Genomic DNA, 24253 nt, shown 5'->3' on the forward strand with positions numbered 1-24253 from the left:
CTGGAAGACCACTATAAGGTCTCCCCGGAGCCTCCTCTTCTCCAGGCTGAACAGCCCCAACTCTCTCAGCCTGTCCTCATAGGAGAGGTGCTCCAGCCCTCTGATCATCTTCATGGCCCTCCTCTGGACCTTCTCCAACTGGTCCATGTCCTTCTTGTGTTGGGGGCTCCAGAGCTGGACACAGTACTCCAGGTGGGGTCTCACCAGGGCAGAGTAGAGGGAGAGAATCACCTCCCTCGACCTGCTGGCCACGCTCCTCTTGATGTGGCCCAGGATGTGGTTGGCCTTCTGGGCGTCTTTAATGAAAAATAGTTTTCAAAAGTTATTTTTAAAAACTATCACTGAGACTGTAAAGTGTAATGCTTGCAAGGAAGGAAATGCTAGATTTGTTTGTGCTTTTTGTTATTTCACTAAAAAGCAGTATTTAAGTACCAGAAAATACAGCAGTCGATCACTTAATTTAGAGCACAGCAGAGAGATGCAGTGAAACACAAGTAAGATCAAGAGAGCTGCTTTGAGTCTTATCTTTTCTAATGTACATTTAAATGATTTTGTTTGTAGCCTAACACTTAACGTCGTTTGGTTTTCTGCAAGTTAGTAGGAAACTGCCATAAAAGCCTAGATGCAAAGGTATATGGTGCTGTTGCTGTGATTACCTAATCCTACTTTGTAACCCTTATTTTATGTCACTTTCTTCAGTGTCTTACAGTCTCTCAAGTATTTTAACATATAACACTATGAATATTTCATTATTAGATTGAAGGGAATATGTTTTCCTCTTTATATTAATATGAGAGCTATTTACATTTATATATTAAAAAAAAATTTCCCTTTTCCAAGTCAGTAGTTTGTAGTAAGTTCTGTCACAAGGCATTGTAACTATTAAACAAATAAGTTGTAACACACGCTTTCCCTGAAAATCCTGACTACGTTACAGTGGTTTTGTGCTTTCTTGTAGGATTACCTTTCAGGAGCATTACATACCGAATATAAGAGTGGAAGCTCCCTAATTTATAAAGGTAATACCAAACAATGGTGCATTGATGTGTTTTTCAGGGTATATATATACTAGAACTGTATAATTACTATTACTATATTACTAATTTATTTTATTTAGTTTTGTAATTTCTCATTTTAAATTGGTAGACATTCTTGATCAGGGATTTGTGGTATCTAGGAGCCACCCTGGGGATGTTAACGTTCACATGAAGAGCACAAAGGATGCTTTAGATGCTTTAGAACAATAGTTCCCAACCTATTTGTGTTTAAGCCCTATAATTGGTAGCAGTCTACCTCATAATACATACATTTCTGTTTAATTTAAAGATATACATATACATTTAATATTTAGAATGTCTTTGGGCTTCTTGAGAGACAAATGTTGCTGGTGCATGCGGACAGCGGGGTAAAACTGTGTTAATCAAACCTCAATTATAGAAAATTAGTATCTGAAGGCAAACTGTAAAACTTCAGAAAGACAAATCTGGTTTGAAAACTAAAGAATTCTTCCTATAGTATGAGCTGTTACAATTCTTCATTCGTCAGTCTGTGTCAGTGGTTTTTTTTTGGTTCTTAAACGTACATGATTACATGGTAAGCATTTCTAATAAGTTGTTGTTGATTTCTTAATGTCAGCTTCTCAAATGCAAAATAAAATTATTTTATATCTTCCAGGTGATGTGGACAGTTCACTGGAAAATACAACTATTTCTTTATCCAAATATTCTTTAGAGTCGGAATTTACTGAAAGTGGAAGAGAGAACATCATCACATCCTCTAGTGATTTTCTACAACATTTTAAAGGTTGGGATTGGTAAGAGGTGTTTTCTCTTCAGCTGTCCTTTATCATTTGTTATCTCTTATAATCCAGATAAACCATGAATAAACAATATGTTCGGATTGCAGAGATCCAGAAGTCATTTTAAGTTTCTTATCTTCTTGTTAAGTAAACCAACTATTTGTGGCTAATTGGCTAATGTGTGAAATAATGTGAATGCTGATTTTGATGAGGAGTATTGTTTCGCTCACTTATCTGTGTATGTTGGAATTGCTAATGGGATACAGGGATGATATAACATGAACTGAATACAGGGATGATATAAACCAAACTGCTAATATAAACGGAGCTAGGAGGAAAGCAAGTAGCTCAGACTGATGAGCAGCTTTAAATTTATTGAGAGATAATTTGATTCCAAAAGCCAAGAAGTCTCTTTTTAAGGGTACTTTACACCAAATATGAGGAAATAATGAAAAAAGGGGGACTGTATTTTTTAGCTTTCCTGGAATTTGGTGGTTGGTGGTGAGAGAAGAGTGGTGGCTTTACCTGCTGTATACATGTGCTTAAAGCATGAAAATTCTAGTTATTGTTATTACTTTTAAGTCAGCAACATTACTAATTGTTGTGGTTATAATCTTCTGCGTAATAATGCCTTCCATCCAAGTGATTTAACTGTGCTATTTATTATCAGTCAAATATGAAAAATTTAGATTCAGTAATGTTTACATTTTTATACAGACTTCTCTCAATGCTCTGTATGTAGTATGTTAGAAAGGGACTAGTTTCAAATTACTACTTTTTGCATTTTTTTAGTTTTGATGATGAGCAAGATTCTTTCTGTGATTCAAGTGGTCTAGAAATAGAAGAAAAGATCATGAATTGCTCTGAAACAGATGCAGTCCAAAATATGGCTATATACGGGGAAACAGGTAATAAATACTGAATTTTAAGTATTTTTACAACTCTTTGTGAAGCATAACATGTAATCAGCTAAAATGTATTTTAATTTGGGGATTTAACCTTTCATATGAGTGTCAGCAACTCCTTTAGAATTGGTTTAGTAGGTCCAGACATACTGATGTAACACTAATGATACTGTCACCTAGGTAATCTTGGCCTGATGCGGTACCTAGGTGCAGCTGGTCTTGCAAGATGTCTCTCCCAAAAAGATCTCAGTACATTCCTTACTATGCAGCTTTCATCAGCTTCTTACGCTGTAATCAGTCACATCGAGCTTCTCATGTTGTGTCCAGTAGTTTCTTAGGTCTTGTTCTGTTAACTTAGATGTCAGGCCAAGATCTAGTCAGCAGTGAATCCCTTGCCTGAAGCCCTTACAAAAATAATAGGAGATTTTCGGCTGTTATGGTTCAGTCTGGGCATAGATTTCATACAGATATCTGTGGAATTTCTATATTGAAGTGGAGGGCATAGCTTTACTTCTAAAACTCCATTGATCACTGATCAATTCAAACAAGTCATAGAACACAGCTTTGAGCAATTCTTAATTCCTTAGGAGATTACTTTCTCATTTTAATACCTCTTGCTCTATACTTGTCACTCTAAATACTTAAAATTAAGTTTTTGCTGTTTTGGAACAATAATAATTATTATTTATCTAGGACTAATTTTTTACTGTAAAACGGGTTTTTCCTTTCCATAGGCAGCACCTTACAATCCCATTTGGCTTCAAATGCACAAGAAAATAGTGACCAAAATATTACCAATGATTTGGTAAGGAAAATTGTGAGTGGAACTGATGCTCAAGCATGCAGTAGGCAAGGGTTAATACCGCCTCACATCGGTCAAATTTATGATGAATTATTTGTCATACATCAGAAGCTTCAGGTAGGAACCGGAATTGCCTTGGGAAGTTTTGTGAAGTAATGTTGTGAAGATTCTAACTTTTGACAGAAAATTCAGAAACTACTTATATACTAAATCACTTACATACTAAAACTATTACTTGTTACTATTGGTTATATTAATCACAATTACTTGCATACTAAAACTCGTGTCATCATCCACCTCTTCCCCTAGATTAATTCACTGATTTGGCAGTGGCTTTCATAGTGGATAGATCACATAAAATTCAACTTCAGGGAGTTTTAACAGAGTGCTGCTGCATCCAAAAGGAGTGTCTTGTGATGCACTGTGGGCATGGAGGGAAACATCTGCAATCGTTTTTTTCTCCTGAGAGCGTCTGGAACTATTCTCCTAACTCTAGGCATTCAAGAGTACTTGCCTTCATGGCTTCCTGCAAAAGCCCTCCGTTCTGCCTTATCTTTACTTTTCTGCTGCTGGGGAATCCCAGCAGTTCATCCCCTGACAGGCCTAGGCCGCTAACAGAAGAACCTCCTTTATGGTTTTATTCTGCAATAGCTCCCATGCTTCTGCTAGATTACCTGTCAGGACTGTCTCTTCCACTGTATGAGATAAAAATAATTTTCTATCTCTTTTTCCTCGCCACTTTTTCAGGGATGCTTCCTACTAATTGAAGAAACAATATAGTAATTTAATGTTCAGGATAGACAGTTGCATCAGACTCTGATTTGTCTTACAGTTAAGACCATTATCCAAAACTTTTGGAAGCAAAAACCTAAGTTTAATTGACTAGGTTTATACTTGAACAGCCATATAGAGTTGAATTTTCTATTTTGGGAGGCACATCAAAGTCATTTGGGTTAATGTGTGAGGAAACTGAACATAGGTGTCCATCAGAATACTCTTAATTAGTAAGCTATTGTGTAACACTATGATTTTACAACAAGCTAAGCATATCCCTGGGAGAGAAAATTCAAATTCAGTATAAATTGTGATAATTTAATGGATTTTAAAGCCATTTCAACATTTTTTTTTCTTGATACAGAGAGAAAGTTTGGCACAGCAGGAGTATGCTCTGCAACTCCAGAAACGAGAGCATTTTCTAACAGAGCGAGAAGCATTGCTTTTTAGACATGAAGGAGCTTTGGCTAAAATAAGAGGTGTTGAGGAAGAAGTTCACACAAAATTTCAAATTATAAAAGAGGTGCAGTAATGTATTTAATTATTTTTGTTGCTCTACATGCTGTTTAACTTGTTTGTTAGGTAGTGTTTGTAAGGTAATTCCTTAAGCCATCACGTTTGCTTATTTCTTTAAAGGGCTTGACATCTCCAAATGAAAGTTTTTTGTAAAAAGTACCAAACAATATTGTTAGGGGTTTTTTTTATGGCTTCTGGTTCAGAATTTTGCACTTAGTTGTCTGATGTGTAGGTACATTTTACTGTTACAATTTAGAAAAGAAGATAACTTATTTCTAAAATAGCAAAAACTATATGACTGATATGAGCCAACTAGAGAAGGCTCACCAGTGGACCTGTACTTTACAAAGAGAGAACTTGCAAGTGGTGTGATGGTTGGAGGCTGTCTTGGGCATAGTGATCATGAAATGACAGAGCCCTTAACTGTGCATGTAGAAAATGGAAGTGAAACATTACATGTGATATTGGCAGCATCAGCATGTTTATTGGGATGAAAAGGGGATCTGTCATTTCATATCTTCTTAGACAAGTGTGGGTAGGTGCTTTAGACAAGAATGTCCTGTTGGCAGCTGTTCTGATCCTGTTGACCAAAGAAAAGCAGCATCTGAGGAAAGAGGAACTGTAGATGGTTTTCCTGTATAGCTGGAATGGAAGTTACTGTGTTTCTAAGCAGAAATATAGAGAAGAACTTGCTTCCTTTAAACTTCTACTGTGCTTTGTTTTTGTTATTTGCACATGTAGGAAGGGAGGATATGACTGGAAATGGAAAAGTAGAGAGTGAGTGTGTGATTGAGTGAAGAATAGTGAATTCATGGAAGGGGAGAAATGAAAGATAGTAAGTATATATAGCTGGACTATTTTCAGTAAATAACTTTGCTGTCTTGTCAGATCTGAGGTACAGTAGATGCACTGGTGTCCAGAGAAGATTAAATCTAAAATAAGATTGAGAGGAATGAGAAGAATGGTGGTGGATGTGCAGGTTGTAGTTAGCAATTCATATGCTTGTGCTGTAAACCAGAGCACTAGTCTAAGAAGCATAGGATTAGTTTCTTGCTTTGCATGATTCAGAATGAGCAAAGCCAGAAAAACTAGTTGAAACCTCAAAAGTTGCTGCAAGATAGAGTCACAATTTTTCGTAATGATATAGAAGAATAAGCTGTAACCAGTTTGTTACTGGTTCACAAACCTTTCCTGCATCTGACTTGGCTGGGAAATGTACATGTTGATATCCTCTGTTTTGGTAGAATCTGGAAAGAACAAGAGTAATTTGCTGTGCACATTGCTCTCAGTTTCTTTATATATTCTTCTTGTGGATGTTTTTCTCACACTGGCTGAACTTGCAAATTTGGCCATGCAGAATTACAAACTTGATCATTGAAAGTTTGTCATATTATTTTAACATTAAAATGGAACTTAGCTTAGAATTGTTTCTAAAATAGGCTTTTGTAAATAATGGTTTTAAATTTGATATTTCTGTAGCAACATGAGGCAGAAGTTAAACAGCTGACAGAAGCCTTGAGAGAAATAACTAAAGAAAATAGGAGACTGAAGTCTTCATTTGACACCTTGAAGGAAATTAATGACTCTTTAAGAAAACAGGTAAAATTAGTTATTTCCTGTTATCAATAATTTTACAAGTTACAGTCAACAATTTTAAATATTTAAACAGCATCAGTTTGCAAAATTTATGATTTTTTTGTTTCTGTAAGACAAAAGTTGTATGAATGACTGAAAGTACTTTCCACACCTTTTTCTGATGCTTGAAATTTCGCCTCTCTGATCTTCTACAGTATGAAAAAAAAATTGGACTTATTCCTGTCACCTGCTAGCAACAGCTGATTGTTAGGAAGGACAAATCCATGTTCTCTGAAGCAAATTGAGCGTGGATGGAGAGAAAGTATTTTATAACATAAAGGAATCCACCCTGTGCTGAATTGCTATGCTGATTCTATTAAATAAAAAGTAGAATGTGTATTTCTACCTTCATATTTACTCAATATTTTCAGTTATTTTTACAAATGTTATTTAAGGCAGTATTTTCTCAGTTCTTAAACTGAAACAGTGGTTCATAGAAATATAGAGAGTAAGGATTTTCATCTCACTTGACTATTAAATCTCACTTAAAATGCTGACACACAAATTGCTATCTAAACTCTTTGACCGTTTTTTGTTCAGTGAGTTAATTACAGTTCTGGTAGTCTGGATATGATAAAAACCGACATCAGAGACTTACTCTTTCTCTTGGAGAAGGTCAGACCTAACTCCTAGAATGTTGATGGTTCTGGTGCGACTCATCTGTCTCTTTATTTCCCCTCACTGTAAAAATCTTTGCATTTCTGTGGAAACTGAGGGCTTCCATGATAATCATGCTGTTCATTGTTGTATGCATAGAGCATGTTTTTTAAATTGGAGTTACAGTTTCCCTCGTCTTTTCTCACAGAGCAAACTGGTTTTGTAACATGGTCAGTAATTGTTTCATTCTGCAGAGAAGAAAACTTTCACCCTCCCCATTAACAAAACTATTAGACCATTCCTGAAATGTGTTCTCCATTTTTATGTCACTTCTTCATGAAAAGTAATCAAATGTGTAGTGCCTGTATATCTAGAGTGACTTTGTAGTACTTATTCTTCCCCTGCAAACTGACAAGTTGGGCTGCATGTGAACAAAGAGCTACTGCTGTCCTATTTATCCTGGAACAGGTTGCCCAGGTTGTGGTGGAGTGTCCTACCTTGGAGATATTAAAAAGCTGTCTAGACATGGTCCTGGGCAGCCAGTGCTAGGTGGCCCTGCTTGAGCTGAGGGGTTGGGCCAGATGGCCTCCAGGGGTGCCGGCCAACCTTAACCACTCCGTGATTCTGTGATTTGTTGAGGAGGTGGATCATGATTTTGCTTCTACCTCTTTACATGCTCAGGAGAAAAAAACCTGAACTTAAATAGTTTAGCTGCTCAGCAGCCACACCAAATTATTTCAGTCTGATAGTTAAATCAAGAAGTGAGTTTTGAATTTACAGATACTTTAATATTTTCTGATTGTTTCAGTTAAGTGATGTAACTGCACTGAACAAGAAGTTGGAAGGTCAAGCAAGGAAAGTACAAGCTCGTTTAGAGAATCTACAAGTAAGGGTTTTTTTTCTTACACATACCTGATTCCTTTATAGGTAACAAGTGAAATATAATTCAGTGTTACATTTTGTTGTAGAGAAAGCATGAATTTTCCATGGTACAGAAGTCTAAGGATGTATGTCAAGTGGTGCAACGAAGTAAACCTGTCAAGCAGGAAAAATTGATGGTAACATCAAAAATTGCTAAGGTAAGAATTTGGCAAAATGAACGGTTCATTCTAAAGCCATTAGGCAGTGGAACATTCTCTGCATATCTGCTAGAAATTAGAAAATGTAACTTCCAATTTTATTTATTTTGTGAGTGAATTAGTTACGGTAAAAACAGATACAGACTATATTGGGGAAAACAGGTAGTTATCAAAGAATTAAGCTTGTTGCTAAAAATAAGTCTGTTGGATTTCATGTTGTGTATGTGTATAGTATATGTATATATTTTTGTTTATATGGTATGTTTTCCTCTTCCTATCATGTCATCTTTTATCTGTCAATGAAAATTATAACCTGCTTACGTTGTAACTGGTTTCTTTCACTGTGTCTGAGCAAATCTTAAACTCATTATGGTTACTGCTACAGCACTGTTCTTATGAATAACACCAGCTAAAAAGTAGTTAGTCAGAGGTATTAGATTAAGAATTTTAGTTTTGTAAGCCAGAGGTTGTTGTACTACTATTATTTTTTTTTTTTTGATAAATAGTCTTTAATGAGGGAAAGAGAATAAATGCAGTGTTCATACACAGTTCCAAAACTATCACCTTGTTTTCCTTAAAATATCTTCTTACATCACTTAATGAAATGCTTTCTATCTCCATGTTGTTCAATTTAGTAGCAAGTCCTCTGGTAGTAGTACTCTGTAGTATTCTGCCCACGTCTCCCAACTGGTAGTGATTTTCTCCAGCTAGAGGCTGAACTGTGAAATGGGGAAGAGATATTCACACCATCCTACTTAATTAATCTACATCAGATGCCTTAAAACTGTGCTATCTATATGTAGCCAACATATTTCTCTGTTTACATAGGTATTAGTCTTCTTTGGTTGCAAGTGAAATATAAACAGTATCAGTAGCTATAGTTCTGAGCGAAGAGGAAAACAGTTATCTGGAGGCAGATACAAGAAAACTTTTGAAGTCTTTAGAGAACTGCTCATGCAGCCTGTCTTCAGGTACCACTGGATATCTTTCGTAGAGTATTTCATTGCAGCGTAGTACAGGGACAGAATGACAATTTCATGAAGCCTTTGTTTTTTTTCTAACAATGCTAGTTACACAGTTCAGTTTTAACAAGGGTGGATTATATGAAATAAAGCAAGGAAGTCTAGTGCATTGAAATGAGAATTTCCACACATAAAGGACATTAAAGATTTGCTTTCTCCAGTAATTCATTTGGCCAAAATTATAAAATTGAGTGATTTTACGTGTGAAAATATTTTCCCAGGCCTTTTGTAACTGTTTGTCATGTATTTTTTCACACCCAGAAACCATCACAAATAGGACCTGTTCTGCAGTGGAGAGGGCAGTGGGATGTGAGAGAGAGAGAGAGAGAGAAATTATGCAGGGTTCTTTCTGGATCTCTATTAAAAAGGCCTAACAACAAATGGCTTAATGAAATAGGTTTTTTTAATAAGACAGAATAAGAAGAGGAACATAGATAACAAGTAAATATTATATCCCTTCAGATGCTGAGAACTGTGTGTTTGTGGAGCATCAGACGGAACCTGGGTGGATTTTTCCCAGGGCACACTGAGTAGGTCCTGTCCATGGAGAGAAGCTCCTCCTTTTTGATCATTCAAGCTATTATATAATTTATTTACAAGGAAACAAGTCTATTCATGAAGGACGTTCACAGGAGAGCTTTGTGTTGTCCTTTTAGACAAAGGCACAGCCAGCCAGGAGGCATAGTCACCGTTACCAAGTGGGAGCTGCCTGCAGGCTCCTGTTACAGTGAGCTGGCTGAGTTTATCCTGCAGCCAAGCAGAGGATAAACTGTGCAGTTCATTGATCCGTGCAGCACAGCTCAGGTGGCGCCTGTTCAGGTTAACTGTGATGATGACTCCTGAAGGTACAGTGGTCTCTGAGTCAGGATTGCCATCTTCCACCCCTTGATCCACATACAGTTTACCTTTCCCAGAGATATTATAAGGTACAGGTTGTATTAATAACATGCAGGCTTTTCAAACCCTAGGTACCAGGCCCAACAGAGCACACGTGGCCTGTTCAAGATCATTATTTCCTTGAATATAACATTTTCCACAGGCTCTAAATACAGTAACTTACCTCCCAGATTTTATCAGGCATATGCTTATCATCCTTTAAATGATGCATAATATTTCAGAACTAATGTACTCTCATATGTTTTAGTCTGTTACTATTTGGCTTAGAAATCATTAACTGAATGAAGCTGAAATATCTGATTACGTGGATGTATTACAGCTACCACTAAATTCACAAGTTTATGAGCTCTTAACTTTTCTTATGGATTGGATCTCAGACCAGCACCTTAGCAAAATAAAAATACAAGAAGAAACAGAGGACAGTCATAAACTTCTGGTTACCCAGACCTCCACCCAGGAAAGGTGCATGAAGGTAAAAGGAGTTTGGATTGTTTGCTTGTGTTAATATGTTTTTGTATTTATGGGACTTTTAAATGATTTTAACAGGTCAGCCTCTTTTATAGATGCTTTGGGTACAGTTATTAAAACAAAATCAGTTTTAATAAGTCAGTATTAATTCCAGCAGTGAGATATAATGGATAGTTTGTCATTTGTGAAGCACACAGATAATTTTAAAGGAAAAGTGTGGTGTTCAGTCTCAACTTGAGAGTTTCAGCATTTTATTTCAGGCCATTTCAGTCAGTTGATAATTTGTCTTGTATTTTATTTGTGATACTGTACATAATTCTTTTTTTTCTAAGGAGATGAACATGTCTAATTTAAAATACTTTGATGCCTATGTTAGCTATTAAAGTTTCAATTTATGACTGATAAGAGGTGATACTATCCTATACTTTTAACATTTATTGCTTTCTTTCTGAGGTTGCTTTTGGGGATGCCAAAGTTTGAAAATCAATGAAGTGTTCAGAAAATCTTTTTTCACTTTTTTTATTCATTGTATTAAAGATTTATAGCCATTGGGATTGGATTTACGGAGACTGAGCTCATATAATGTGTCTCCACTTTTTCATGTATACCTTTGTAAAATTTTAAAATCTCTCCATGTGTATAATTCTGTTACCTGTACTGGATCTGCCAAGTGAGTATTTGCATATGTAATCTGTTAAACTCCAAGAGAAAGTTGGGAGTTTTGTTTGTTTGCTTTTTTCTTACGGTTAGCTTATACAGTAGTTTCATATACTGCATGTAATTTTACTTTTTTTGTACTTTACAGCTTTTGCCTATAGCTGCTGAGCAACTCAAGTGGATGCCATTTGTGAATCCTAAACTACACATGCCTGTGGTTAAATTTATTTACTGGTCTATAAGACAGCTAGACACTGGTATTCAGGTAAAACAAATAGTCCTTTTGCAGTATGTTTTTTTAAAAAAAACTAAATTCCCAGAAAATATTAATGGATTTTACGTTTTAAATACACATGAAAAGGGGATGTTTTCAGGCAGTATATATGAAAGAAACTGCTATCTTTACAAAGCATAAATTCATAGAGGTACATGGCAAATGAAAAAAAAATTATTTTTCAAGTTAATTTTAAATTTTGCCTTGTGTATCTAAACATAGTTTTTGTAAGTATGTGATCTTCATTGTGGTGTCTAAGCATCTCAGAAATTATATTTTTACATATGTATTTACAAAACTTTTGCACTAGAGAAGGCAATATTTTTAGGTTCACTTTTATACATGAGATTTGTTGAAACTGATGGAAATGCATGTCAAAGCAGTGAAGGAATTTTTGTTTTTTTTCTGTTCTCTACTCAATATCTAACCACAAGACATTCCTTACTCCCTTAGACTAGACTGCTATAAGAAAGTATTTGGCAGTGTAATAAAGAAAAAGGCAGTAGATGTACTGTAAAGACTCAGTATAGTGCATAGTGCTGTCAGTAGTGCTTTTGCTAAAGCAAAAGGTAGGAAACTTTGTAGATGTCTTGAGTCTAAATTCAATAACATAGTAAGCTGTTGGCTTAAAGAAACTTTATTTGAAGCAAGCATGTCGTGACATTTGATCCTAAAGTAATATTTCAGTATAGTTTATGATGAAAAGTCTAGTAGATCTTACCTGTACAGTGCTCTTAAGGTTCATGTTTAGACCTTGATTCTGTAAATGCTTTTGCAGGATAGAACTTCAGGCATCCTTACAAAACAGAGTTGACTAAAGCTGAGCTTGTTCTGGAACCAGAGGGAGCTTAAATAATGGCAGCATATCAGGGGCCCTCACTAGCTAGTCTCTTTGTGAAGTATGTGTTGTTAAGGCACGGCGATAGTGTTGTTCAACTACTTGTGTAACTCTGAGCAGTATCTCCTACATAGATTGTATTCCAATACATGGTCAAACCATTTGCTATTTAATATTTAATCGCTAGGGGAATATAGGTGTCCTCTGTATAGTACATAGGATTTTAATGTTTACACTAACTGTGTGCATTGTTTGAAACAGCATGCAACAATGACATCAACAATGAGGAGACTTGGCGAAGCTATTTTCAAAGGCATAGTAAGTAAGGGAAACCCACATAGTTCTTCTGAACAGTCTACAGAGAATAAATCAAAATCAGCAGCTTTCTTTAAGAGTTCCCGTATGCCTTTGAGGTTTCTGTCAACTTTAATTGTGCTTAAAACAGTGACACAAGGTAAGTTCTGATTTTTTTTAAATTTAGTTTTCTATTTCAGTAATATACCCGAACTAAAAACATTTCAGTAATACTGTAGTGAACAGTGGTTTTCCTTGAGTTTTACTACCTTGTGAAGCAAAATATACTGGAAAAAAGTATGAATATTGCTATTATTCATTTCATGTTGGAATTTATGTGTTCCTTTTAATATGACGACTTCTTGTCAGACAAATCAACATTTCTGAAGAAGGGGAAAAGAGATGTTGGTAATTCTCTCAAACTGTCACTACAGCAGTGACTGGATTGCCAGGCTCTTTGCCTCATAGAATGGCAGAGCTAGTTGCTCTTCTATGAACTAAGTAGCAGATTTTGCACAGTTTAGAATGTCACTGTCCTGTTTGAGATAGTAGGTTGTTTACCTTTCCCCTGAAAGGCTGATCAGCTGCCATGTCAAGTGGTTCTTTACTGACATACTTATAATTTTGCTGCATTTATCTTTATGGATAAATGTAATGTTCATAGGTATTTCTGATATATCTGAAAAGACTAAAACATTTTCTTTAATGTGATGACAAAAATGAGCTGCCTCTTCTGAGCTCTGAGTGTTGAGTGCACTATGAGAAGAGGCACAAACTCAGAGTTTGACTGTTTTCCTTCCTTATCCTTTTGACATAGAGATTGATGTACATTTTTCTGTCAGAACCCAGAGAAGAAAAACCTTCAATCTGATTTATAGAGATATTTTGAAATTAATTTACAGATTAACTTTGGTCATTTAAACTATTTCTAATTGACATGTGACTTCTTTGAAAACTTCAATAGTAGTACTTAATCTGAATTATGCTTGAAGGTTCTTAATTCATAAATCTGTAGATTTGATGAGTAATCTAAAAGCATGTCTTATTTTGACCTCTGTTATTAGTTTTCTCTTTTGACTTAATTATTTGAGGTCGATAATGGCTTCAATAATTACTGTGTTCACCTACACAAAAAGAATCCATCAGCATAAAAGCAGCAGAGTTGATAGGTCTCCTCTGAATCCTAAATGCAGTATAATTGCCACATATTACCAAGTTGAGCTTCTAACTGTATAGCCTTGATTTTTTTTTTTTTTTTAATTTATTTTTTTCAAGGGAAAAAAAAAATGAAAAAGTCAAATATCATCTCAAGCAATATAGTCCAGACAGCCTTCAGTGCCTGTTAAGGAATTATTATATGTGAAATAGCTACGTCATTTTCAGTTCACACTTCTGCCTTTTGTTAACTAAAAAGAATTGAGGGGGTTGTGTAGGGGGACATCACAGGGTCAGTGAATCTTTCCTTTCATTGTGAGGGTTTTTTTCTATTTCCACTTTGTTCCCAGGATCCTCCCACTTTTCACACTAGCAGAGACATGTAATAGTAGAGTAAAGTAGCATTGTGTACTTAAAACCTATGTAATTTTGTGTTGGCAAAAAAAATAGAGGAAGTTGGGTCTTCCTTGCCTCATTAGAGAGGGAGAAGGTAAAGGTTTCAAAGTAGACACTACAAGTTAACAAGAATCAGATTGTGTCTGGACAGGATGAGAAAAAACTGTGGAAAATAGATCTCAAGGAACAGAGTAACTGTTCTCTCAGCATATTTGATATCTGCCGCCTTCAGGTATGAAGCCTTTTCTCTTTTCAAGGAAAATAGGGAACAAGAGGTGTTGCAGATCCTTTTCATGGAGGTCAGGCATAAAACACTAATTATATACCATTAAGAGCAGGTGTAAGAAGTGATTACTGCCTACCTGCAGCAACTTAGGAGTACTGTGGTACTGCATGACTTAGATTTTCTGCAATAGTAAGTTTTACAAGGGTAGCATAAGAATAAATGTATCTGTAACCCTTTTCCAGTTCTTTGTGATACTAACCACTTATTTTTCCCTTTTCAAAGGCATTTTAAAAGCACAGATCATTTTGATAGCAAATAATTGTTAGTGAGGTTATGACTATGAGCAATCTAACCTAACTTCGTAGATGATTTGGGCAGGATGGTTAAACTAGATTCCAACTTAAATTATTCCATTATTCTATTTTTGCTGTCTTTTGTTCTCAGAGTGGTTTGTGTTTTAAACTGTCTTTACTAGTAACACATCTGCTCTGCTAGTAACACAAAGAGATGGAGACAGATTACAGAGATGTTAATTTTCAAGGTAGTCCTGGAAAATGATGCCAGTGTCAGAATCAGATGCCTACTTTGGCGTCTGATTTTTGTTTTTCAGTCTCTTGCCTGAAATACGTTATGAGTTTTGGACCATTTCTTAGGCAGCAGAGATTCACATCACAAAATTGCTGCAATCTCTGGCACCCTGACTGACACTTAATCAGGGATGCCAAAGATTTTAAATCCATAGATAATGAACAATGTTCTTGTTCACAGAAGTCATCCTTCTGGATTAGAAGGTTAAGCAGATTAGTATGTCTTTATGCTTAACTGACCCATGCAGTATTTATATTCTGAGTATTTCCAGTAAACACAGAATTTAAACACAGTGGAATACCACCCTGACATCATTAATGAGCAGGTGCAGTATTTCAGCTGTCGGAGGGGGCTGTTTCAGTCAAGATATTTTGGTGAAGCATGATAATTACTCTTAAATTGAGACTTACATTTCTAGAAATGTTTAATTAAAAATATGCAGAAAGATTTGCAATACAAAAAAATAGTTTTTGCACGGACTTACCCTAGGCAGATAAATACTGTTGATTAGAATGAATCAGTTTAGCTTTTTATGGTTGCTTTTTACTGCTGGCTTCTATAACATGGAAAATATGTTCTGTTGTTAAACTTATGTCAAATATCACTGTGTATGAATTTTGATCACTGACCACATGGCACTAAAGATCTAGTGATAAAGCAACACATTTGGTTTGAATATAGAACCTGTTTCCTTCAAAATGTCAATATCCAGCAGGTGGCACCGTAGTTAAAGTTTTGCTATGGGATAAATTATTTCTTTGTACTTAATTAGATGATCAATGCTGTTCCAAGATCCTGAGAAAGATATGGCATCAGGAAATTAAGAAAATTAGATTGGTTCACTTAATCTACATTATTCATATAATTTAGTGCACTCCACAATGGAGGAGTATATAAAATGTATGCACCAAAAATTAAACTAAAACTTTTTATAGAAGGGAATGGGCATAGTTGTTGTCATGAAAGTAATTGCTCTTATTCAGACAAATCAGCCCTTAACTCCTTTAACAGAGGTTTCTCAGATGTTGAAACCAACGTTGTCTCAAACTATGCCAGCCTGTAATTTCTTTCTTCTTAAGCAAAAATATTACAAGTATTTATGTTTGTAAGTATATTTTTTTTCAGTGTATGAGTTGTAGTCAGTCTTTTTCTCCACTCACAACAAATCATTAAGGAATACAAACAGGCAGAGGATGTCTTTAAATAAAAATAAGATCTAATATTTTCAACCATTTAACTTTTAAGTATATATCTGCAACAGTAACTCTCAGGATAGCTATTCACATAATCCTTAATGGAACTATGATTACAGAAGTTTTTTGCCTGTATTCTGATATCTTTCAGTGGATTGCCTGGCTCAGGCATTTGATTCCCTTCGCGTAGACTTGAAGACAGATGAAGGGAAGGCCTTATTTTTGGAATACCAATGTGTGCCTGTCATATTAAGTCACTTAAAAGTATCCAGTAGAGGTCTACTTTCTGGTGCTCTTGATGGATTACTTCAGATGACCACAGAATCTGGTAAATATGCGTAATTAAAAAAAAATAAAAATATAAAATCACAATGAAAACAGGTGAGGTAAGCATAAATATAATGTAAAAATAGCATGATTCTTCTGTATGAATAACCTTATAAAGTGTTAGCATTCATTTGTATCAAGTAAATTCATTAGAGACATAAAATGTATTTTTGAATTGTCTATTTCTTTCTGAATTGTCTTGTCTTTTCTTCTCCCTCTCAGCACCCATGCTTTATGTTTTGTCATGGTTGCTTTCTTATTTACTGGTGTGAATTTTTCTGTTGCTATTTTTGGTTTGACTTTTCAGTTTATTCCACTTGTTTTACCTTGCTGATATTTTTCTTTGAAGTCAGGCTGTGGCAGGGAAGCCATATCATGAAAACCTGCCAGCAGGTGGAGATAAAAAATAGATTTTATTTAAATTCTTTTTCTAGTTTGAATGAACAGCTCATCCCCCGTCATTTTTCAGTTTTTAATAATTGGAAATGGCATATCTATAAAAGAGGTTATATTTTTCTGAATTTTACTGTGCTGTGGCCCTCTAAAAGGGTTAATAATCTTATTTGTCGCAGTGCTTTTCCAAGTGATACAGGCTAAGACTCAATTGCTAACGAACTGGATGAACATCAAGGTAGTGAGGCATTCCAGTGCCATATTGAATAAGCCTTGTGACTGGTTTTTTTTAAAAGATAAAAATCACTCACTGTCTTTTAGAACAGAAAAGGGGAAGGGACTGCTGCTATTTTTGAAATTTATATTGTTATTTTGGAAATATTTTGTTACCATGCATTGTAGTGGTAAAAATAGAAAGCATATTTGACTCGGAATAGAACAGCATCGAATTAAAAACCGTTTTGAAGCAAGATAAGTGGCAGAAATATTTAACTAAAACTTTATTATTTCTTGCAGACTATTTTTCTGACCACATAGTTAGTGTAGTCTTACACTAAAGCATTCTTCCCAATAGTCGTAACTATGATTGGGAAAGAGATAGTTGGACATGCAAAAGTAACCTAAGCAAGGTGGATGGTGTCTGGTATTACTTTGAGTAATGCCAGTGACACTACAGCTTCTGTTACCTAGCAGTAGTCGTGCTGATATGCTAGTTGCCTGCAGTTTGGAGAATAATGGAGATATAATATGAGAGACTCACATTTTGCCTTGTTGTTTCTCCAAGAAGATGTGAAATCAGGCAAGGAGGAGTAATGTTTAATTGAATTGATATTTGATTGAGAATTTATTTATCGGCAATTGGATATGAAGCCTTACGCAGAGTCTTTCTCTTTAGTAGAATAAATTGCCAGTACTCGAGTTGTAGGCATATTCTGGCAACATATAGTGTTTTGCAAGAAATTGTTAACAATGAGAAGTGGTATTGTTGATGGGAAATCATATTTTCATTCCTTTGTAAGTTTTCTGTTAAAAAGTCATTAAAAGACAAACTAGAAGGCGGTAGTGAATATTCAGAGGCCTCTGTATTAGATTAAAACAGGAATTTATATTCAATTTTAAAGCTGTATTGGTGTGCGGCCTTAAATATGAAGTCAAAAGTAGCTGGCCATAGGCCATATGCTAAAATACAGAATGACGTTATCTGAAAAGACGACATCTGACCAACAGAAGGCAAAGTCTAGGCTTTTATTTTTCCTGAAAGATATTAAATCCTAGGCATTCTTGCAACTTGCTGCAGTAATTTTCTGGCTCTATAGGAGTATTCCAATACTTTTGTTCAAAAATATTTCCTTTAGAGCTGAAACTATTAGAAATTAAGTTGGGAAAAAAGCCAGTGCTTTTTTTTTCCCCTGGATTTCTTTTCTCTAACTTAACTTCTTAAGTTTTAATTTTTTTGTGAAATATTTTTACAGATTCAAATTGTAGTTGTCCAGACTGAAAGATGTGAATCAGATGTGAAACAACTACTCTGCTGCACTACACCTCCCTGGAACTGTGTTTACCTTTTGTTATAGTAAGCAATAAATGCCAATGGTTCTGTATAGTCCAGGTCTGTCTGAGGTCCTCCTGTAGATTTTCTACCCTGTAAGAAATTGTCTTACTCATGTTGCAGAAATGAAACTTAGATTCTCTCATATATTAAGAAAAATTACTTAAGCTGCACAAGACTACTGGTCTAAGACGGATATTTCTGTGCTTTGATAGAAATTGTAACAAGAGAGTCTGCAGTACTGCTTAAGCCCGTTAACTCATTTGTTTTTGGTATGCATGTTTTCATGTTTTAGATCAGTATCATTCCTTTTGGCTTCATAGTATATCTGGTACAATGGGTCCAGGATCCAAGTTTCCTTTGCAAGTTCGTACAACATGAACCATGCTGATAAGGCATTCAGTTACTGAAAACAAGATGTCAAATGCAACATTTGAGGCCTTGGCATCATCTGTTTTGTATCTATATACAAGACCTTAATGGCAAATTAAAATTAATAGTCTTATTGTTGGCATGCAGCCTTTCATGCACTCCATCTCCATTTCTGTTCAGGAGTTTCACATCAAGAATCTGGGAGAGTCCTGACACCACCATTTCAGTGGGAAACGGTGGAGGACTGAAAGGCAACATTCCTCAGTACTTTTTTTCTCCATCTACCTATGACTTTATTATTATATGCTTGTCAGTCTTGGCCGGCTCAGGATATGCATTCGTATGCAATATCTTCTGCTGTTCTGAGTGTTGCCGTCTTCTGTTAGATCTTTTTTTTCACAAGGAAGAGAAGAATCGGCAGGCAGAGGTGGAGGAATAATTAATTCTAGAGTGATTTAGTTGTCTGAGGAAGCTTGCTAGATCATAAGATGGTCCAGAGGATGACTTCAGGGCATTTCAAAACCTGAAGGAAATGCGTGAAGTTGAGATTCTTAATTTTGTTCTGAAAACTGTGTCTAGAAAGCCAAATAGTGTGTTAAATGTTCTGTACTTTTTCTTTTTGCCTGATAGGCTGGGAATAACATTTAACAAGGAATTTTGTGGTAGAACTGCAGCATCATTTTTTGGCACTTCAGAGACACCCTGATTCTTTCTAGGGCTTTCTTTGCACTGGGTGAGCATGTCATAGCTACTATTTGTGAAAGATTAAAGTAACAAGGATAACTTAATAATTTAAAAAATGACAGTAACCAGGATTTGTTTGGCAAGATCTACTTCTCTGTTATTCCCTAAATGTGTGGTGACACTCACTATGTGCTTCTGTCAAGATAAGGCTAACTTTAATAAAACAGATTGTGTATTTATAAAAATACTCCCATAGAGTGGTCGGGAGAAGTAAAATCTATATGGTGAGTGGCAGCTGATAGCCAAAATCTCTGTGTATCATGCCACTTTGTATGCAAAGTGCCTGAACATGCTTTTGGATGTTCAGGCACATCCATGCTCTTAAGACTGTGACTGATGAAGGTGACTATGAGGGTTGGAGTTAAAATCATAAAAGATACTTCATTTAAAGATCAATACCCCTTCAGTTCAAAGGCTAGTGAAACTCTTCGCTCTTGAGGAATCTGGAACTCCTCTGTGTTTTCAGTGACCTTATGCATTCCAGTCTGAAGGAAGAAGCCAATGACATTTTTTTTTGCACTGGTTGACTTGGTTGTGTGAAGTACAAAGGTGGAACTATAGATTACTACATCAAATAACCACTACACAGCTTCTAGAGAAAGACTTTATTTCATGAAACCTGACTTGGAATCCCCAGCTCTAGCACGAACAAGAAAGTATGAGATATGAATATTACAGGTAGCGTCAGTGAACTGGTACTCCTGCATTACCTTTCCCATCCATGCCTTCATGACAAGGTACTATTGAAGCAACATCTCAGTCTTCACTTAGATGACAGAAGAGCGGAAAATGTAACCTTAGTAATTAGGGATGAGGCGTATCATTCCGACTCCAAAGACAAAAGGGGAGTTTATTTTGGCCCTCTTTGTGTCAAGAGGTCTATCCATTTGCATTTTTAGTGGTAAAACCATTTGTCATCATTTCCTCATTAGAGCCACAAGATAGCTATTAGCCTTCAAGGTGCTCTTTTTGGTTCACGTCTTAGTATTACTTCAGATTCCAGGTTGGAACATTTCTGGTGACTACTAGGATCTTTTCGATTCCAGGTTAGTGAGTGCTTACCATATTCGACAGGAATGATGCCAGTCTAGTAGATCTCTTAAACCGGCTGCAAGCTCATTTAAAACTATAAATAAAAATATGCCTGAGGTCCACAGCTTCATGAAAAGTTTGTCTGAGTTGACTTACATTCTGTACAAGAGTGGATAACACCAGTGTATCTGTCTAGCTAGGCCATAGAAACACGGTGATATTAACACCACAGAAATACTGTGGGAAATGGTTAAGATTTTTTGTACCCTTGGGAAGCTTATTTGTATATGTTTCTTGAAACGTAGAGATCATAGCATACAAAGCTCCAGAGCCTGCATTGTAGTATACAATACAGTCACGTTGTTTCTTGGAAGCATTCCAGTTATGTGTATTTATCAAATTGGGATCTCAGATCGCATACATGTCACCAGACTGTGTTATAGTTTAGGTATGAGAACTTGGATAGTATTCCAGCTGCACAGGCATTTCCCAGACATCAGTGAGTTTTCATGCCATTGTATAATTCTGAAGTATGGTGCCAGCCAAAAAGAATCTCACCATTTTGTCCCAATTATCAGTGTTTTTAGAGCTGTGACAGTATGTCATGGAGTAAGAATACATATATATGCACCAATAGTGTTTGCCTGACCTCTTTTACAAAAGTGTTAAAGCCTAAGGAGGAGGGTAAAATGTTATCCTAATTATCGTTCTTGTCGTGTACAAAAACATTCATAGTTGGAACAAAGGCTGATTTTTAAATGTCAGGGGTGAAAAAAGTTGAGGTTAGTTTCGGCCAGCTCCGCAGGGACTGGGAGAGGAGCTGCTAGGAATGTTATACGGTAATTTCAGAGAGTTAGCCTTGTGTCAAGAGAACTTCACTTTCAGCTTACTTTCATGCTGTAACAGTCTTTTATTTTTCTATCTTTCAGTACTTCTGTGGATTCTGTTCACCACTTTTATTGTTACTACATTTGAGGAAAGAGACTTTTCAACTGAGTCCTTACCTAACCATGTGCTTTCTGTTAGCAAATATGTGTTTCATTTAACCGATGCTAGAAACTTGATAAGTAGCTGAAATAAAGTTGTAGGTAATTGTTAGGGTAAACAATATAATTTTAAATAATTTATGTTTTATTTCATGTTGTTTGCATACTGGAGTGGTTCTTTGCCTTCAGATATGCTCAGGGGCCTAAGCTGAAGTCTAGTTGGTTTAGTTAATATGTTCCTTCTAAATTCCACAGCTGAGAGAGTTAACAGCTTGTTGTAAACCTGACAGTAGAAAATCAACTCAACAAAGATATTTTATCCCTTTTCTCTTACTGCATTCTGCTAACATTTTTGTCTAAAAATGTCAGTAATGGTGCATAAATTGGTACATTTCAACCTCTTCAGTCTTCTCTTGTAAATGTACTTTCTAACAGCTGATACATGTGAACACAGCACCGCAGCAACGGTTTAGCTATATTTTCACTATAGCTAGCTCATCAGTGCTGTTTGTTTCATGAACAGATGGGATGAGTGCCAGTTCAGGTTTACCCTTATCAATCTCTTATTTGACTTTCCATGCCCATTACCAGGATTTCAATCCATGTTCATTTTCTGGAAGGTGCCCATCTTTCCTTTGCTGCAAAGATTGACTGATAAAAGCAGAATCAGGGAGCGAGTCCTGCAGTCTTTTTTAAATGGTGGAGGTGTTTTGCTTGAATCTGAGGCTTCAGATGAGTGCCATAAAATTCAACTAGATCCTTCTTTTGGTCTTTGAAACTAATGAGTGACCTATAAAGACATACTTCACATTGAGTAAAAGGGGAAGAGATATATTCCTGCTCATTTGATAGGAAAGAAAGATTTCAGTACCAAGGCTTTTTAAGGTTTCCTTACCTTAGTTAAGGAAAGCAGGCTACCAAGCCATAATGTTTGGGTTTTAGTCCCATCTCTAAGCTATGAACCTGTCTGAAGATAGAAGTAAGAACAAAGCTTTCTCTGATAGTATTGTCACACAAAATAGATTTAGTGTCTTGATAAACTCTGAATGTGTTCGGTGATAGATTTCCACAAATGCTGTGCTCTGACTACCTTTGAAATTTGAGGAGCAAAATGTGTTAGCTGCTTAATACTGATATGTTTCCATTTTAGTTGAATGGTTTTTAATTATAACTTAACAAAGCTCTTATCATTTCCCATTTAAATTACTATTAAAATATATGTTTAATAATTAACATAATAGTTACTTTTAATCATCCAGATTGCTACAGTATGATACCGGTGGTTTCCAGGGTGTCTTCTGTCCTGATTTCGGCTGGGATGGAGCTAGTTTCCTTCCCTCCTGCTGTGTTTTTGATTTAGTATGAGATTTGCTATGTGAAGAATGTTGATAATACACTGATGTTATTAGTTGTTGCTAAGAGATCAAGGACTCTTTCCAGCTTTCCAGATTTTGCTAACGTGCAGGTGCAAGATGCTGGGAGGAGTATGGCCAGTACAGTTGACCCAAACTGACCAAAGAGAGTATTCCATGACATAAACATCATGTTCAGTGTATAAGGGGGGTTGGCTGGTGGGCAGCTCTCTTGCTCTTTCTCTCACTGCTTGAGATTGCTCTTGGTTCCTTTCTGTGATTGCTGCTCAAAACAAGTTATATCGGTTGTCGGGTGGTAAGAAATTGTGCATTTGTTTTGTATATTCTATTATTATTGTTGTTATTATCATTTTAATGTAAATATAGTAGTATTATTATTATATCTTCCTTTACTGTCCTAGTAAACTGTCTTTATCTCAACCCACAAGTTTTCCTTTCTTTCCAATTCTGTCCCCCATCCCTCTGAGGAGCGGGAGAGTAAGCAAGTGGCTGTGTGGCACTTGCTTGCCAACTGGGGTTAAACCACGATATCTTCATACCACAAAGGTATGTGACTACAAATTTCTTTTCTCAGCACATCTTGTTTCTAAGATAGTAGTTGCAACACACTGTTCAAGATAATTCCTGGATGCCAGACATGAAATGTTTTCTGGAAACAATCTAATAATAAGTAGCATGACTTCAGCAAGAAAATTTGTTCTGTGGGTGTTGAAGAACATCACATCATTAGTATTAAATCACTCTGTAGTTGAATACTTGTCATATACAATCTTGTTAAAGACTGTTGTTCCTGTCTTCTTGCTTCTCATGCAGCTTACTGTGGATTTTTAACCTGTGAATGAGTTAAAATGAGGTAAAACAGGATGTAGTGACTTTATAGTTGCCTATCAAAAATACCATTGTTGAACTGTAGTCTGATTCATGCTTGATTTGAGCATGTTAGCAGAGAGGTGCCTGTCTTAGTTTCACCCTTTGCACTTAATACAGGATACATCTTAAATTCTTTCTGCAGTGAGAGCTGACTTTTGTCATGTAGATTAGTATGTTCCCCCTTTCCAAACTTCTGTTCGTTCAAGGAGATCAAAACTTATTTGCTCATTAGACATTACAAAGCACTGACCTTTGCTTTAAATAAAGCTTGCATATAGTTTGTTTTCAAACTTACTTCTGTTTTACAGAGAGAATATTTTGCAGAAATTGAGATGACTGTATATTAAAAAAAAAATCTCTAAATGACTCTCTCATGCTTACTGTAAGTTAAAGCACGTTCTGCTAGGGTTTATGTATGATTTCTTAAACATATTAACATCATTTAAGTTTTTTAGTAGCTGCAAAAGTGAACTGCATTTACACATTCACTGAA

At 35.9% G+C, this 24253-nt stretch overlaps 1 protein-coding gene across 2 annotated transcripts in view; it reads left to right on the top strand.

Moving 5' to 3' along the window:
• Positions 1-24253, top strand: part of CCDC138 (coiled-coil domain containing 138) — a 38420-nt gene that overhangs the window by 1806 nt on the left and 12361 nt on the right. Inside the window, exons 2-13 of one of the 2 annotated variants that reach the window (XM_086741017.1) lie at positions 959-1019; positions 1675-1813; positions 2591-2706; positions 3438-3622; positions 4644-4802; positions 6275-6394; positions 7836-7913; positions 7996-8106; positions 10345-10497; positions 11299-11415; positions 12524-12716; positions 16266-16442. In XM_086741017.1, the coding sequence (XP_086597143.1) occupies positions 959-1019; positions 1675-1813; positions 2591-2706; positions 3438-3622; positions 4644-4802; positions 6275-6394; positions 7836-7913; positions 7996-8106; positions 10345-10497; positions 11299-11415; positions 12524-12716; positions 16266-16442 (1609 nt within the window). Of the gene's footprint in view, positions 1-958; positions 1020-1674; positions 1814-2590; positions 2707-3437; positions 3623-4643; positions 4803-6274; positions 6395-7835; positions 7914-7995; positions 8107-10344; positions 10498-11298; positions 11416-12523; positions 12717-16265; positions 16449-24253 lie in introns of both variants that reach the window. The other variant, XM_086741024.1, reaches the window with a different exon arrangement.

The sequence above is a fragment of the Chlamydotis macqueenii genome, chromosome 1, assembly GCF_036417535.1.
Source record: "Chlamydotis macqueenii isolate bChlMac1 chromosome 1, bChlMac1.mat, whole genome shotgun sequence".
NCBI classification, from domain to species: domain Eukaryota; kingdom Metazoa; phylum Chordata; class Aves; order Otidiformes; family Otididae; genus Chlamydotis; species Chlamydotis macqueenii.